The following is an 18,288-nucleotide window of genomic DNA, read 5'->3' as shown; positions in this document are numbered from 1 at the left end:
CATTATCTGATGTACCTTTAGCCACAGCGTTCTTATCTCGACAATAGGCAGGACACACAGTGTGTGTGTAGGAGGGCTTGCCAGAGAGGGGAATGCTGGGAGAAAGTCAGCCGCAGAGAAGGAAGGCTCAGGTGGCCCTGCTCTAAGGGACAAAGACAGAGCACCGGCCCGGCCAGTAGCAGGGAAGGCCCGCAGGAGCCACACAGAGGGCACAGACATCAAGGGTCATGGCTGAGAAGTCCACAGAGGAGACCCAGCTGTGGAATGGGGCTATACTTCAGGATGCTTCGGTGAGTAAGCTTAGCCACCCTGGTCCTGGAGTGGGGTGGGGTAGAATTGATCTTTCTTTCCTGTCACAGGAGTTTTAGCCCTAATTCACCACCTAGACCTCAAGGAGAGTGGAAATGGGCAGCAGGGCCCTGTCTCCTCAATGTTGAGGGGCTGACAGGAGCAAATTCAGGAGCCAGGAGAACTGAGGTCTCTTCCCCGACGTTCTTGTGGGTGACTGGGAGTGATGTAGTTTTCCAAGTGACATTCCATCACAGAAACTCCCACATGCAGAAAAACTAGGGCTTTTCTGAAGGAGTGTTGGCCCATGTGGGTGTCAGCCCAGGAATCTCAGTGGTAGCAGAGACACAGAAACGAGAGAACTTTTATGGGAGCACCAGAATTTTCTGCTTGCAACCTATGAACTGGGGGAGAACTGGAATGAACAGACAGCAGCCAGGTGGCTAGGAAGGTCTGAGGCGTCCTTCCTCATCAAATCAGAGAAATGTTTGCTTGATAAACAGCCTCTGACTGGGCTTGTGGGAAGGCTTTGAAGCAGGAAGCAATATTGGGAGATACAAAGAGGATCCCCACCCTCAGCTTCCACATCCCGCCCACTTTTCTAGAGAGAAAAGACAAGAATGAAATGTACACATCTGACAGGGAGGCCACAGTTCCCTGTTCTGGCAGAGGTAGAGTTGCCTGGGATTGACCAATCCAAACACCACTATCTACCAATTCTACCGCCACAGCAACAGCCAACTCTGCTGTCTGAAATCCCCAGACACAGGCAGAGACACCCATGAGGAAATGACTACCTCTGTCGCTTGGGACATCCACGATCGCTTCCTGAGTAGGATAGAAAGTCAGTGGTGGCTTTGGGTCTTCAGCCCTTCAGGTTACCACCACAGCTAAAGAGGCAAAGAATTATCATTATCCCGAAGTGTGCCCGGGTCCTGCCACTTACAAGTCCCTCCTCCTCTTTGGTCCTGTTATTGTAGATGCCCTGTGGTGGTCTGCCACTGACGACCACAGAGGCTTGGATAAAAACAGTGAGACTGACGTGCCCTGTGTGCCCATACTTAAAAGCTGTTCAGTCGAGCTAAATACTGCCCAGTGGTTTTCACCCCTCTCCCTTCTGCACGTAAATTTAGAAAATGGAGGGCTTCTTGAGGAGCTGGTTTCTGGTCCATGCCTTACCCATCCCCTTTTCTGCCCACCCAGCATCTCATACTCCACAAGGAACTCATACAGGGGCCGCACATTCTTCTCACCCACATTCTAGTCAGGCCTTCTAAAGACAGCTGCTCTTCTAGCCTCTGAGCACGCCCCTTAAACAGCACTACCCATCAGAAAGATGGCCTGGGAAGAGGGATGAGATCAGGGCTGTCTATCAGGGAATTGTGGCATTGAGTATCAGGTGGCAGGGCCGGTGGTCCACAGGAACAGAGATAGGAAAGCCTCGGCCTCGGTAGAGACAGGTGAGATCATGTTTAGAGGTGTCAACAGAGGGCCAGGCATGTGCCTTGGGCCAGAGACTTACCCTTTTTGTCCCAGCCGGCCACAGTCCTCTACACATTTCTTCCTTTTTGCGCCCCATGAAATTCTGTACTTCTCTGCGCTTCTGACTCAGGAATTTAACCAGAAGTTAGCATGAGGAGTCATTACACTGTAGCCCTGAAGGCGCCGCACCGGTTACCTACAAATAAACCCGCATTCGCTTTTTAGAGTGTCACCTGTCACAAATTCAAATGATGTTCTGACAGTCACACTGATTAAAATGTCAGCTGAATAGATATTTAAGTATTTGAAAAATATAGAGAATTTGTCAAAACCTCAGGAAGAGTCTAACAAATCCTTCCTGGGTGCCAAGGGAAATATTTTAAAATGGAACAGAAGTCATCCACAAGCCAGACATTAATTTTTTTTTTTCCTGAAAGCTGATTGTCTGTGTGGCTGGGATCCATGGGCTCCGGTGACTCAGAGTAGCCAGCTGGGCACTGCTCAGCTGCATCCCTCTGTCCCTCTAAACCCCGGGATCTTCCTGTCTCCCAAGTCACAACAGCACAGGAACTTGAGAACTAACCACCAACACACCAGTCACAAAACGCCTGGTGTTCCTCCCTCAGCAGCCGCCCCGCCCCTGAATCCAGCAGAAACTTCGTGTCTGCAGAAGCATCTTTAGGACTAATTCCTGTCTGATATAAATCCACTAAGATCTCTCCCGAAGATCATTGATTTAAAAACAAGAAAACCTAGGGACTGGGGATGTGGCTCTGTCCCTCCAGCGCTTGGCCTAGCTTCACGCCATGGATTTGGTCACCCAACACAGAAAAACCAAAAGGCAATCCCACTCTAACTCTACTGCAGAAAGTGGTAGGGGAGGGGATGGAGAGTGGATGGATATTGGGCATTAAAATGAAATGGTGCTGAGACTGAATGCTCTGAAGCACATTGGGGTGATAATAGTTTTTATTATTATTATTATTATTATTATTATTATTATTATTATAATAATGTCCGAGAATGAGGCTGAAGAGGTGACTCAGACGTTAAGAGCACTTGCTGCTCCTGCAGAGGACCCGGGTTCAGGTCCCATCACACACAGGATGGTTTATAACTGTCCTGTCCGTAACTCCAGGTCCAGAGGACCCAATGACCTCTTTTGACCTCTGAGGGTACCAGGCATGTATGTGGTACACATATATACACACAGGCAAACACTCACACACAAAAAATAAAATTTAAAATTTTATTAAATTTTTTAAATTTCAATATAGATGACCAGAGGAGAAGAATGTGATGGTTTCCAACATGAAGAAATAATAAACGGTGATGGAGATGGAGGTGCTGAGCACCCCATTTGGCCATTACACATTGAATACATGTATTAAACAATCACACAGAAAATTCACATATATGCCACCTCAACAATTACAGAAGCGTAACCATTGTGGTGGTGATGAGGGCTTCCTCTGAAATGTCACCCAAAGGATATTCAAGGGCTTTGTAAGATGGGTGGCATCTTCACAGATGCTCTGGGTCAACTCGCCGATGTCTGTCCTCTCTCTCACAGCGTGTCTATTTGGCAGGAGGTGATATTAGGCCAGGTACAGCAAGTGAAAGTCTAAGGTGGGTTTACTGGCTCCCAGTTCCCTGGTCTGCTCACTGAAGTCTGGAGAGCCATTCTTTTTAAACTGTGGGTTCAGGTGCATCAGCCCGAGGCTGAGGGTCTCTGAGGCTGCAGCCGCCCTCCTGGAAGGAGATGTACCCCCATCAGTGTTCCTGTTTTCCTCAGAGCCCTGAGGTGCCGATCCCACTTCCTGTCAGTGTGGGATCTTGACCTCACTGCCAGTGGCTGCCTGTGCTGCTCAGGCCCCCTTCTGTCTTCTGGGTCCTCAGCTGCCTCTGACGGGGCCCCTCACCTGTCAGGTCTCCCAGCAGGGCCTCCAGGACAGCTTGTTCTCCTCTGAAAGTGACAACAGCCTCTACTTCACCTACTGTGGCCAATCCAACACTCTGGAGGTCAGAGATCTCACCTACCAGGTAGGGGCGCATGCCTGAGTGGAGGGGAGAAGAGTGAGCGGGATATTTGGGGGAAGAAAGGGTGAGCCCACTCTGTAAGTCTAACCCCAGGGACAAACTCTGTCTACCCTGGGGCAAGCTCACCTGCAGCGAGAGGTGGGGGAAGGGGTGGAGCCCCCTGGGAAGATGTTAAGGTTCACTATGAAGGCCTGTGGGGAATGTCTCTGGAACTCGTAACTTTAAAATTTGAAATCACTCTAAACATATATATGTGTGTGTTTATCATATATCCATGATATATGTGTGTTTATGTATAATGTATATATGACATAGCTATATTGTATATGTGCTATTATATGTGATATATGTAAACATATTATAGATAGATGATAAACAGATAAGTAGATGATAGATAGTTGATAGACAGATAAATAAGTAAGTAGATGATAGATAGATGATAGACAGATAAACAGATAGATAGATGATAGATAATAGATAAACAGATATATAGATGATCGATGATAGATAGCTAGATGATAGATAAACAGATAGCTAGATGATAGATAGTCGATAGACAGATAACAGATAAATAGATGATAGATAGATAGATGATAGACAGATAGATAGATGATAGATAGATAGATAGATAGATAGATAGATAGATAGATAGATAGACAGATAGATATCAAAGGGGCTGGAGTGATGGCCCACTCTGTGAAGTGCCTGAGACAGGAGTGTGAGGGCCTGAGCTCAGATCTCCAGAACCCAGAGAAGAAAATCTGGCCTGGGTGGTCCATGTCTGCAGTCCCAGAGCCAAATGGATCCATAGATCTCATTCAACTGTTCCAGGTTCAGAAGAGACCAAGTCTCAAAAGTAAGGTAGAAAACAGTTGTGGAACACAGTACCATTCATCTCTGGCCTCCACACGCATATGTGCAAGGTGCAATTTGCACCCACATGTGCATGTACATACCTGTAGAAAACATGCATAGCAAACCACAGTGCTTCCACGTACCCTGTCTGGCTTCCTTTGAAGTCAACATCTTATGAACTACATTGTAATTACCAAAACTAAGAAACTAACAATAGGCTCTTAACTAAAAGGAAGAGTTTATTGAAATTCCATCCTTTTACAGCTATCTATCTGTCTGTCTGTATGTCTGTCTATCTATCTATCTATCTATCTATCTATCTATCTATCTATCTACCTACCTGCCTACCTACCTATTATATATATATACATATCATATATATATATATATATACCTATTATATTTATATATATATATATATATAATCTATCTATCTACCTATATATGGTCTATTTTTATAAACTATGTTTATGCAAATAAAACATCCTGAATGAAAAGGCCACCATGGGAGGGTCTCAGGAATGCCCTTGTCAGAATTCAATGATCCCCATTCCTCCACTTCCCCAGGGATAGACCACCTGCTGCCCAAGTAGGATGGTGAACTGCAGAGTACCAAGCTGGCCTTTGGGTGGGTGTGGGCTAGAGCAAAGGAACGAGCCACATTAGAGCCTCTGCTCTGTCTTACACTGTAAGCTGTGTGAGCTCGAGTCAATTCCTTAATTGCTTTGAACGTGGTCTGTAAAACAGAAGCTGATAGTACCCACGCCATATGCTTGCAATGAGCAGTAGATGAGATAAATGATGGACAGTGATCATTGTCATGCCTTGCAGGAGGTAAACACTTACTGGTTTTCTGCTGGTTCACATGCTTTCTGGTCCCCTTAACTCTGGACTTGAACCAGATGGTGGGGCCTCACTGCCATGTTTGGTAAGATCTGGGCGCCTCAAGACCTAGCATGTCTCAGAAGCAGGGTGTCCCCTGAGAGAGGAGTTATACAAGATGCAGGAGAGCTTAACAGAAGCTGTTGAAGCCCTCTGAACCATTCAGCTTCCCAAGGACTCGGCTAACATTTCCCCACAGGTGGACATGGCCTCTCAGGTGCCTTGGTTTGAGCAGCTGGCTCAGTTCAAGATTCCTTGGAGGTCTCACAGCAACCAAGACTCCTGTGATCTGGGCATCCAGAATCTGAGCTTCAAAGTGAGGAGTGGGCAAATGCTGGCCATCATAGGCAGCTCAGGTACCAACAGAGGCAGTCGTGGGCAATGGCTTTTCTCCCCTGGGACACAGAACAGCCTTCGGTCATGAGTCCTGCTTGCAGAACTCTGGGACAGAGTAATACAGCAGAGTGGCTGAGAACGCACACAGACCTAGGCTCTAATGTCACCTCCTGTACCCACTGACTCCTGGGGGGTTGCTGCTATTGTGAACCTGAGTGTGACTGTAACCCACCTGAAGCTGCCTGCAGCCATGGTGTCTGCCTCCTGTTAACACTGAACTAAGACAATACACAGGCAGCTGCAGAACATGATGTTCCTCTACAGCCAGACTCAGGTCATGGACAGACAATGACTCGGCAGGGCCCGGACACCACTGACCCTTCCACAGTCCTAGAATGACCTTCAACCACCTGCAAAGATCTAGATCCTTGGAGGTGTCTCAGGCAAGCACTTCCACAGGTCGAATCTGAGGTTACAGAACCTCACAGGTGTGGAGGGCTTGGAGAACAGTACGTTTTCCTTATTGCCTTCTGCCTTACTCCCTTCCTGTCTGGAAGCATTTTAGGAAGAAGATTTTCAAATCTCCTAGTCCTCCATACTTCTAGAGTGTTCTTTGTGTGCATGCATGTACACACACACACACACACACACACACACACACACACGTTCATTTGACAAGTGAGAACACTAAAAACCAAAAAAGCCTAGTGAGTCTCCTAAAGACCCAGTTTAACTAGACTTGGGTCTTGCACTTATGCTTGGCTCTTCCTGGGACTCCTTTACACAGTATTAGAGAGAGTACTTTATACTTTTTAATTAATCATTTCCAGGAGGAAAGATTACTCAATGCTTTGAACATCTGTTCCAAACTTTTACACTCTTCTGATAGAGTTGTTTACTGTCTAACCAAAGATCAAATAAGCTACGATATGCAAACGCACTTTGTAACTGAAACAACATGCACACTCATTCAGGCCCTCTCACCTCGGCCCTGACCCTGTGACGCTGTTCTAAACAAGAGAAAGGGATTTCGACTTATCATGTCTGGTAGCTTTTCTTGTATCTGTCTTGCTTGGGCATCCAGGAGACACGTGGGTCATTACTCCGAATGTTGGTGAATACTTGGTCTATGACACTCTAGCCAGCAGCATCCCTGGTCTGTATGACTCTCTAGCCAGCAGCATCCCTGGTCTGTATGACTCTCTAGCCAGCAGCATCCCTGGTCTGTATGACACTCTAGCCAGCAGCATCCCTGGTCTGTATGACTCTCTAGCCAGCAGCATCCCTGGTCTGTATGACTCTCTAGCCAGCAGCATCCCTGGTCTGTATGACTCTCTAGCCAGCAGCATCCCTGGTCTGTATGACTCTCTAGCCAGAAGCATCCTTGGTCTGTATGACACTCTAGCCAGCAGCATCCTGATTTTTCATAAGGAAGGTGAAGTTCAGAGAGGCTGAGCAGGAATCACATTGAATAATGTCCAGCTTGAGGCTGCACATTGCTTTGCCTCTATATCACTTGAGTGAAATTGTTGAACCTTTCTTAGAAGGATTTATTCATTATGCTTCCTGTGACTTTAAGCACCTTTTTAAAAAGATTTATTTATTTATTGTATATACAGTATTCTGTGTGCATGTATGCCTGTAAGCCAGAAGAGGGCACCAGATCTCATTACAGATGGTTGTGAGCCACCATGTGGTTGCTGGGAATTGAACCCAGGACCTCTGGAAGAACAAACACTGCTCTTAACCTCTGAGCCATCTCTTCGACTTTAAGCACTTTAATTAGTATCATACACAGAGAATATGAATCTGCATACTAGCCATAATAATAATTTTTAAAAGATTCTTTAAAAAAAAGAGTTCCAAGCATTTACTTTGTTCTGTAGAATCAACCATACAGAAGGATTTTCCAATGAATAAAGTCCCTGGTGAGGCGATGGCAGCCACATTATAAAGCTCTTGAGTGCCGTGACTCTTTGGAGAACATTTGCCCTAATGCTCCAGGCACCCTCTTCTGGAAAGGCTGCCTCTGTCTATTTTTTGTTGTTGTTGTTTTGTGGGTGTTTGTTTGTTTGTTTGTTTGTTTTTTGAGACAGGGTTTCTCTGTGTAGTTTTGGTGCCTGTCCTGGAACTCACTTTATAGACCAGGCTGGCCTTGAACTCACAGAGATCCACCTGCTTCTGCCTCCCGAGTGCTGGGATTAAAGGTGTGTGCCACCAAGGCCTAGCTCTGCCTCTGTCTTTTGCCACAGTTTTGCTTAGGAAATGTGATCTTCCTGCCCTCTGACTGGGGATCTCCTGGTACCTGGAAATGCTGGCACAGGCCTGCACTCACCACAGAGCCTGGAGTCAATGTCTGAGGCTGAATAGGGAGCAGTGCTGAGGTCTCTGGTTCCTCTTGGGGATGTTTCATTCAATCGAACTTTTCAGGAAGCCTAAATAGGGCACACCCAGCAGGCAGCTGACAAGTTGCTCCCACTCCAAGCCGCTGGACAGTGAGCAAGAGGATCACATGCAAAGGCCTCTGGGCTCTTGGATTTTGCCAGCAGCATGTGACATGTTCCAAGGAGGACTTGTTACATACTGTCTATAGGCATTTGCCTTGCTTACAAAAGAAAAAGGAAAGTTATTAATTCCATAAAAGACTCCACTCTGAGGAAACCCAAACCTTTCCTGGGACATCCAGGCAGAATGTCTCCAGCTCAGTGATAGGAAGGTGTTTTCCAAGTTTGAGGCAGGTTCACATCACAGTTTAAATAGTCATAGGAACCAGGTGGTGGTGCACACCTTTAATCCCAGCACTTGGGAGATAGAGGCAGGCAGATCTCTGCATCTGAGCCAGCCTGGTCTACAGTGAGACCCTGTCACAAAACAACAACCATGAAATTAGTTCTAGGAGTGAAAACCTCATCAAATGCTTTTGGAGACTAGATCCAATATGATGCTCTCTTCTCCACATTAATACACATTAACACGTTGTTTAGAAGTGAATGAAGGAATAGTTTTCCTTTTTTTAAGGCAGAGAGAAAAAAGACACTGATTTTGAAAATGAGAAAGGGCTATAGATCTATAGATACACTTAGAGACTATGCATTATGCTATGCTTGAAAATGACATCCCATCTATTACTCACCTATTATTTTTCCCTTTTATTTCTCAAAGTAGGTTGTAGTTTTGGTATTTTTTGTGTGTTTGTTTGTTTGTTTCTTGAGGCAGGGTTTCTCTGCATAGCCCTGATTGTCCTGGCGTTTGCTCTGCGGACCAGGCTGGCCTCCAACTCAAAGATCCACAGGCCTCTGCCTCCCAAGTGCTGGAATTAAAGGCATGTGCCACCATCGCCACGGTACGATGCAGTTTTGAATTCTTCAAAGACAGGCTATGAATGTTCCAAATTAGTCATTTCCACAAAGCCACTTTGGAGCCAAAATAATGATAAATGATGAGATGCTGCCAAGGGTCTTTTTCAGCCAAAAAAAAAAAAAAAAAGCTATACTTTGCGATGTAATTAGCCCCAGCCTTGATTGGGAGAAAGCCATTGGTTTGCAGTGTGGGGGCGGGAGTGGGGGGATGGGGGTGGGGGAGGGGTTGGAGGGTGGGGAGGGGATGCAGCAGGCTTGTAGCAGTTGGGACTCCAGCCGTCTTCTATCTGACACCTCATTGTCAACGTGTCCCCACACACTCAAGTCAACTGTAGAAGAAAAACCCAAAAAAGGTGCACCTGCTGCACTGTCCTGTGCAATCTAATAACAGTGTCCATTTGCCCCGAGCTTGGTTGCTTCTGGAGAGCAGTCCTGGTGCTTGGAGAGTGTGTGGGGGAGCGGTAGCTGGTAGGCAGGCTGGCCCCGCAGAACCTCTGCCCTCAGGGATGTCTCTGGCTTTGCAGGCTGTGGGAGAGACTCACTCCTAGACGTGATCACAGGCAGAGACCATGGTGGCAAGATGAAATCAGGACAAATCTGGATCAATGGGCAACCCAGCACACCGCAGCTGATAAGGAAGAGTGTGGCCCATGTGCGCCAGCATGACCAGCTGCTCCCCAATCTGACTGTCAGAGAGACCCTGGCTTTCGTGGCCCAGATGCGTCTGCCCAGGAGCTTCTCTCAGGCCCAGCGTGACAAAAGGGTAACCAGTTGGCTGGTCGGTGATCCCTGGTGTCTGAGACTGCCCTGCTTTGCCAGAAGACCCAGCCAAGCTGGAATTTAACCAACCCACCTTACACGCCAATGTACTTAGCCCCATGGGTTCCCTTCCTGGACCTGGTCAAGTGGGCAATAAGTGTGTGTTTATTTGTGTAAGGCTTTTGGGGTGCTTCATGTGAGGGGGGGCAATTATCTGGTCTTAGTACCCAGTCTGGTTACCAATGGACAACCTGGCTGAACCTAGGGACATAACAAGGGAGGCAAATACTCCTGAGGAAGCCTGTATGCTAAGCCTGTCACCCTCAGGTAGAGGACGTGATTGCGGAGCTGCGGCTGAGGCAGTGCGCCAACACCCGCGTGGGTAACACATATGTGCGTGGGGTGTCTGGGGGCGAGCGCCGGAGAGTGAGCATCGGGGTGCAGCTTCTGTGGAACCCAGGTGAGGGCTGGAAGCCTGAGGGGAGGGGGCCTGAGAAGGCATCCGGCATCCTGCCTGTCATTGGGGCTCACTGGGCGATGTCCCCAGGAATCCTGATTCTGGATGAACCTACTTCCGGCCTTGACAGCTTCACCGCCCACAACCTGGTGAGAACGTTGTCCCGCCTGGCCAAAGGCAACAGGCTGGTGCTCATCTCCCTCCACCAGCCTCGCTCTGACATCTTCAGGCTGTTTGACCTGGTCCTTCTGATGACATCTGGCACCCCAATATACCTGGGGGCCGCGCAGCACATGGTGCAGTACTTCACAGAGATTGGCTACCCTTGTCCTCGCTACAGCAATCCCGCTGACTTCTATGGTGAGTGAGCCAGGCCGGGGCCTGCAACCTGGTGCACAGCTGTGGAGCAGACACCCCTCCCCGCAGCCAAACAGAAGAAAATGAAAACAAACAAAATTAAAAAATCAGGAGATACTGGAAAGATGTAGGGGAGACACTGTTACCCGTGCGTCAGATGAGGAGGAGCCAGGACAGAGTGGTAGCATGCAAAGAGGAAAATGGTCAGTTTTCCAGGATCAAATGCAAGGTGTGAATACAGCAGTCTTCTGACAAATTGCCCCTCTGTGCAGGACACGTTAAGAATAGGAGAAGTTTGCAGATGGCTGGGGTGGGGGCACAATCCAGGAAGTCTTGGATCAGGTTGTACAGTTGTGGTCTTCATGCAGTCTGTAGGAAACTACACACACACACACACACACACACACACACACACACACGCAGGCCCTTGTGGTCCACAGAGTCAGACAGCATAGGAAGAGGGGACCAGGGCAGGGCCAGGGACAGACTGCTTGACTTACCTTTCTTGGTGGTCCCAGGCACTCAATAGTCCATGAAGAACACCATGAACCTCTTCATTTATGGGGAGCAATGGCCCTTTCAGGACACCTCCCTATAAAACCCCCCTCAAGAGTGCTGAGGAATAGCCTGGGTACTGAACAAGTGACTACTTATACCGGAGCCTGGGAAAGCAGCAGCTCTAGCCAGTTCCCTAGGTGACCAAGAACTCCAGGTTCTTCCTAGGATGACAAAGTGCCCAACCTCACAGTGTCTCCAAAGTCAGCTCTGGCTTTGTGTATTACCCGAGGAACCTCACCCCTGGCCTCCTATGCTCTAGCATGCCTGTGGGGGCAGAACCAGAGCTCCCACAGGTGTGCCTGGCCCTCAGCCTTGACTCCTTAGCCACGCCATCCACATGGTCATCCCAGCTCCTCCAGCTACCCAGGAGGAAAGGCCATGTTCCTGGCTCCCTGCCTTGCCCTGCGAACTCATGCTCTCTTTGAACTGCCACAGAGGTCACCTCTCCTCCCCCATGCTCTGTTTGCCATCCTGACTTCCTGCCCATGTGTGACACTCTGTCCAGTGTCCTCAGAAAAGGGGGCAGAGGACAGCTGCCAACCGGGATACCAGGGGAAGTTTGAAGTGAAGCCTGGGAGGGCTGCCCCAAACCTCCCAAAGTGCCCATGGGAGACTTGAAAACTTCTATTATTATTTGGAGACAATAGGGACAGGGTCCTTGTCTACTAGGCTGGAGGCAGGTGGCTATCACTAATCTAGGATGTAGGAGCTGCTCACATGGAGCCCAGGGTGCCCAGCAAATGTGATATTTGAGCTTTAGCCTGCACTGAGGGAACCTATGTGGCTCCTATGTCCCTCCCACAAATGATCTTGTGATGGCCAATGAATGCAGAAGAGACCCCAGCCGTGCAGAGTCCTGGAGTCTCCCAGGGACAGGACAGTCCTGGCGGTGACTGGTGGACCTGGCTCTTTCTGGCACTGCAGGCACATTGGAGGGAGGAGAGGGCTGCAGGGTGGGCCTGCCACGTGCAGGGTGGCATCTTCTCAGATTCAAAAGGTAGCTCTTCCAGTGACCTGGCTACAACTGGGTAGGCTACCCTAGACCATTCTGGGGCAAAGCTTAGCATGGGTAATGTGAGCACTGTACTTGGCTGGTTCCCAGCACCCTGGCCACTTGGGAGGTCAAATTATAAATTCACAGTGACAGACAAATAGATATACAGCTGAAGTTAGAATTATTATATAACTATGATGAGCCACCTGGCCCTGAGGGCAGCTGCCTACTCTAGGAATACGCCGGGATGAGTCTGGGGGTGGGGCTGGGGGCTGGAGCCAGGGCCTCTGCTCTTGGCCACTTCCTGATCTATGGCCCACCTGAGGTATCTGCCTATATGGTCAGATGAGGCAGAGCAAGGGAACCAGGTCTCTCTGCCTCTCTGCTCTGACCATTGCCTCATAGCGCCTTCTCAGAGGGTGGGGAGAGCCGCCAGGGACCACGTTGCCTATGGCCCCGCATCTTCTGCTTACAGTGGACTTGACTAGCATTGACAGGTGCAGCAAAGAACAGGAAGTGGCCACCATGGAAAAGGCTCGGTCACTTGCAGCCTTGTTTCTAGAAAAAGTGCAAGGCTTCGATGACTTCCTGTGGAAAGCCGAGACAAAGGAACTCCACGCGGGTACCTGTGCAGTCAGGTACTGTGGGTCCACTGCCTGAGTGGGAAGCCCCCTGTGGTGGGCCCCCCTAACCTGACCACACACTGTTTCCCAGAAGCCAGGCCCTCCCACAGGACGTGGACAGTGGGACTGCTGCGAAGCTGCCCGGGATGATACAACAGTTTACCACCCTGATCCGGTAAATGTCTCTTTTTTTATTTGTCCCTCTGCTCCCCCATGCCTCTGAGTATCAAAGTAAAACATTCCTACCCAAGAGACATCAAGGGAGGGAGCAAGCGATGAAATGGTTTGAAAACCAGCATCCCTAGGACCAGCCTAACCCTCCCGTGACACGGAGCGCTCCTGATAATCTTAATCTCGAAACAAAAAGAAAATCATGTTAGTGGTAATCATCATGGAAACCGCCATGTAAGAAACTCGGACCTGGGAAGGGCAGCATTCCTACTGTACCACGCTCAACAAAAGCTAGGTACACTCGCCACACCCGTCTTTCTGGGGGGGGTCTGTGCGGACAGAGACAAGGGAGCAGGCTCGTGTATTGTTTAAGAGCTGTGTTCTGCTCCTCTCTGATTAGAGTCCTGTGGCTTAGCCATTTAGTCCAGGCTATTTGGATGGTCTCTCTATTTGGGAGCTGTCGCCATTACGAGACACACCGTGGCCAACATCTTTACGATATATCTGATTTTTTTTCCCTGTAAGCAAACTCACCACTGATGATAAAAAGTAATCATTCGCTGTGTGTGGTGGTGCATGTCTGAAATGTCAGAAATGGGGAGGAGATGAGGCAAGGGGATCTCAAGTTCGAGGCCACCCTGGGCTTTCTAACAACAGACCCTGACTGAAAACCCAAACAAGAAAGACACCCCCAAACAATAATCATATATTCAGTACCCACCCTGTCAGTTTTCTTACTTGTCATAAACATTCAATGGTGGGTATTACAGTCATGTTTTACACTTGCGGACATAAGGTTTCTGGCAATGTTATGACATCCCTAAGGCCATAAAGTTTTGTTTGTTCCTTTGATGCTTCTTTTTTCTTTTTCTTCTTAAAGTCGTCAGATCTCCAATGACTTCCGAGACCTGCCCACTCTGCTCATCCACGGGGCGGAAGCCTGCCTGATGTCCCTCATTATTGGGTTCCTTTACTACGGCCATGAGGACAAGCCGCTCTCCTTCATGGACACATCGGCCCTCCTGTTCATGATAGGAGCACTTATACCTTTCAATGTCATTCTGGATGTCATCTCCAAATGTGAGTGCCACCTGCTCTCCTCATCTGGGCTGTGGGGCAGCTGGGCACAGGAACCTCGGCAGCTAGACAAGGGCTTCAGCCTTCTCCCCCTGCGCTAGTCTGAGGCTGACCCCTGTGTCTCTCCCAGCACCTTGGGACAGTGGCTTTATGGAAACATTTCATCATGCTTGTGTAACAAATGAGGCAATTGTTTTAAGAGTTTGCACATTAATAGGAGCATACAACGAAAGCAAATCACGGTGTCTTAGCTGTTCCCATCCTAACAGGATGTATGCTTGGCAGCGACAATGCTGCCATACCTAGAGAGCCTGTGGGGAACATCTGGAAAGGCTTCACCGTGCCTACAATTAACAAAGCATATGAACAAATTTAGAAAGTGTAACCACTCCCCTCCCCCAGTGCCGGGGATCGAACCTATAACTTTGTGCAGGCTGGACAAGGGTTTTGCCATCGAATAACACACCAGCTTCAGATCACCGCTTTCAACGGTATTACGAGAGATAAATGACATCCTCAGGCGCAGCCATCAGTAATAATCTAGATGACTTTCACTCTTTTGTTTCCTTCTCCTCCCCCTTCTAGGTCATTCGGAGAGATCGATGCTGTACCATGAGCTGGAAGATGGGCTGTATACTGCTGGTCCATATTTCTTTGCCAAGGTCAGGGCTGAGGGCAAGGGTTGCGGGGCAGGGTGTGGTACAGACGCTGCAGGGAAGGGTTCTGTGGAAACACTTGGCCATGCATTCTCTGTGGCTGCAGACACCGAATTCTCTGGAAGAGTCTCAGAGACTTGCCAGTCATTAAACGGTCCACAGGAAGGTCGGGACTGAGAAGCAGAAATGATACTTTTCTGGGCAGCCAGAACCAAGAGAGAAAGAAGTGGGCGACACCAAGCTGTACCTTACACCTCCAGAGCCGCTGAGCAAGCCAGGCAGGCGTTTCCAGAAAGTGGCTCAGAGAGGTTCTCTGACTCCCATAAAGCCACACAGCTGCCAGTTCTGGGCAGGAAGGGTGGAGAATCGAGGTCTTAGCACAGCAGAGACCAGCTCCCTCCATGGAGCACAGCTCTGAAATGGGCCTGCAGTAGAAGCCCAGGTCAGGTTCATCGGCCTCACGGGCCACCTCCTCCTTCACCCAGAAGGAACACTGGCATCCTAGGATCTGCCACTCCTTAAAACATCTTCCGATAACAGCCAACGGGGGGTTGGCCCCATCTTCCAGCAAAGGCTGTGCTTTGCAGGTCCTGGGCGAACTGCCTGAGCACTGTGCCTACGTCATCATCTATGGGATGCCCATCTACTGGCTGACCAACCTGCGGCCGGTCCCTAAGCTTTTCTTCCTGCATTTCATGCTGCTGTGGTTGGTGGTCTTCTGCTGCAGGACCATGGCCCTGGCTGCCTCCGCCATGCTGCCCACCTTCCACATGTCCTCCTTTTTCTGCAACGCCTTCTACAACTCCTTCTACCTCACTGCGGGCTTCATGATAAACTTGGACAACCTGTGGATAGGTGAGGCCTGCTCCTCTTTGCTTGACCAAGCGTCTGTAGGTCTCTATGGCCGGGTAAGTCCTCAGCTAGAGGTGGAAGTTCATCGGTTAGGTGTGTCTCTCCAGGTCTCCATCAGCCACACTGCAGGCTGCAGGGTAGATGACGCTTCCTCGCAGCCTTCACCTATACCCAGAAGTCACCCCGACTCCCTCTCTCCCTCACCACATCCACCAGTGATCCAGGCCTGAAATATCCCCTTGGCTTTATCCCAGCCCTAGCCCTCATCATTGAGCCCCAGGCCACCATAATAGTCTGGTCTCTTGGTGGCCTTCTCTGAGGGAAAAGTTCCTGTCCTTCCTTTGTTCAAAGCCTCTCAGAGCCACTGGCTCCCTGATGTTCCTTGTCCCCCGGAACCCCAACTCCTGTGAAGCCTCCAGCATCTCTACCTTCTCACTGTGGATCCTGTGGGGTCTCTTTCCTGCGTTCACCATTGCCCATCACTGTCTCCTCAGCCAGCCTTTCCTGACATCTGGGCAGGGCTTGTAGCTTCGTCCTCTCCCAGCAGAGTACTCCCCAGGGTCAAAGTCCTCCTCTCCCAGCAGGGTGCTCCCCAGGCTCAGGGTCCTCCTCTCTCAAGAGAATGCTCCCCAGGGTCAGGATCCTCCTCCTCTCCCAGCAAAGTGCTCCCCAGGGTCAGGATTCTCCTCTCCCAGCAGAGTGCTCCCCAGGCTCAGGGTCTCTGGTGTGGGGCTGGCTGAGCATACGCAGCACAATGAAATGACTGTAGGGATTATGAAATTGGTAGGGATCAAGCATGTGAGTCACCCTGTCCTTGGCCTCACCAGCACAGTCCCCAGCCACAGATGCTGCTCCTTCGCCCCTTATCTCTTTTGCCCCTTGGTCCTCAGAGGACTCCTCTCCTGGCCCCAGCCAGCATGACTCCTCTCTCGGGGAGCGGTTGGAAACTTAGGCAGGGCAGCCAGATGTGGCAGCGGCGACCGTGCGAATAACCAAGCTCTCGCTGTCTTCAGTACCTTCGTGGATTTCCAAGCTGTCTTTCCTCCGCTGGTGTTTCTCGGGGCTGATGCAGATCCAGTTTAACGGATACCCTTTCACGATGCAGATTGGCAACATCACCTTCTCCGTTCCCGGAGACGAGGTGAGCGGTGAGGGCTGGGAATTCTCAATGCAAGGGCTGCTGAGGACGCAGTATCCTTGGGAGCTCACCAAGCGTCCATCCGTGTCCGCAGATGGTGGCTGTCATGGACCTGAACTCACACCCGCTCTATGCGATCTACCTCATCGTCATTGGCATCAGCTGTGGCTTCCTGTTCCTGTACTATCTGTCCTTGAAGTTCATCAAACAGAAGTCAATTCAAGACTGGTGATGCTCATCCAGGCTTGCTCCTGCTGGTGGGACCCTTCTCCCAGGCCTGGCTGCCTCCTGTGGAGCCCTCCTGATGCCACTAAGGACAAAGATCACAGATCTCAGCAGCGGCCGCCCCTTGGCGCTGCAGTGGCACAGGTCAGCCACAGGATGGCAGTAGAATAAAGACAGTTGAAAGGGATTTCTGATCACCGGCCTGGGCTTGTGATGGGAGGGGAAAAAAACGGGACTTGGCGCACCCGTAATGTTGCTCATTTATTTCCGTTGGTTATATCTTTATATAAGCAACCCAGTTTAGATATAAATTGAGTAGCCAGGACATGCAGAAATTTCTGGAACTCAGAGAGAGTGGTGGTTTAATAGCGAAATGTTGAGCTTTATCTCCCCCAGTCCTCATATCCTGTGTTGAGCCGTTCCCACCACAGAAGGTGACCTAAAACAGACTAGCGAGACGTTATTTCTTATCTTTGTGTGGATTCACAGACTCCAGCCCCCAAAGTTGAACAACTAAGAGTTTATTGAGCATCTACTCGACGGTAGGTACGGTATAAAGCATGGCAGGTGGCTATCACCACTTGTTCTCAGAACGACCCAGCATCCTGTTTTACAGGTGAGGTCAGTGAGGCAAAGACACGTTCAGTTGTCTCGGCTTACATGGTTGCTTTGTGGTGGAATCAAAAAGATCTTGAGGCCTTTGGGAGTTAGAGAGCAAAAGACCAGGCCTGAGATACTGGCATTGGAGTTCAAGAAGCTTCTAGAAATAGTTTAGAGAGGTTTTGCCAGTTCAGGCAAGCCTCGGAGTTGCATCCCACTGTCTGGGTCTCAGAATTAGCCTTGAAACTCTCCTAATGGCCAGAGGATGGATTGATTGCACACCCAGGTTATATGCTTCAGGCCTGTGTTGAGGACCATTTGACTCAAAACACAGAGATGGGAGGTGTTTGTTCCTAGACAAAAGCCAGAGTCTGGCACTTAAAGGAACAGTGAGGAGGGTGTTTGGGGCCAAGAGATGTTCTCCACCAATTTCCCATGTCCAGTGTGGTCCCTAGGGTATCATTGGGTGCAGATGAGGTAGGCAGAATCCCAGGGTTGTCCAGACCCATGGACTCAGCAGCCGTGTGTTCAGACTACCCTGTGACATAAGTGCAGACCCCAGTATGAGCAGCAACTGTC

At 49.5% G+C, this 18,288-nt stretch overlaps 1 protein-coding gene across 2 annotated transcripts; it reads left to right on the top strand.

The window, feature by feature from the left end:
• The first annotated feature begins 97 nt into the window (after nucleotides 1-97).
• Nucleotides 98-17,154, top strand: Abcg8 (ATP binding cassette subfamily G member 8). Of its 2 annotated transcripts, none has more exons than XM_036171114.1 (13): nucleotides 98-290; nucleotides 3,712-3,813; nucleotides 5,747-5,903; nucleotides 9,767-10,005; nucleotides 10,329-10,461; nucleotides 10,549-10,818; nucleotides 12,843-13,005; nucleotides 13,085-13,165; nucleotides 14,042-14,241; nucleotides 14,824-14,900; nucleotides 15,482-15,749; nucleotides 16,760-16,887; nucleotides 16,979-17,154. In XM_036171114.1, exons 1-13 carry the CDS (start codon nucleotides 228-230, stop codon nucleotides 17,114-17,116), a joined length of 2,019 nt encoding a protein of 672 aa, XP_036027007.1. In that variant the 5' UTR covers nucleotides 98-227; the 3' UTR covers nucleotides 17,117-17,154. The 2 variants fall into 2 exon arrangements, with proteins under 2 accessions (XP_036027007.1, XP_036027006.1); XM_036171113.1 differs by having other exon boundaries at nucleotides 3,709-3,813.
• The last annotated feature ends 1,134 nt before the right edge of the window (nucleotides 17,155-18,288 follow it).

Source organism: Onychomys torridus, chromosome 21 (assembly GCF_903995425.1).
Source record: "Onychomys torridus chromosome 21, mOncTor1.1, whole genome shotgun sequence".
Lineage (NCBI taxonomy): Eukaryota > Metazoa > Chordata > Mammalia > Rodentia > Cricetidae > Onychomys > Onychomys torridus.
The sequence above is the reverse complement of the archived record's forward strand: the minus strand, read 5'-3'. Positions and strand labels throughout refer to the sequence as shown.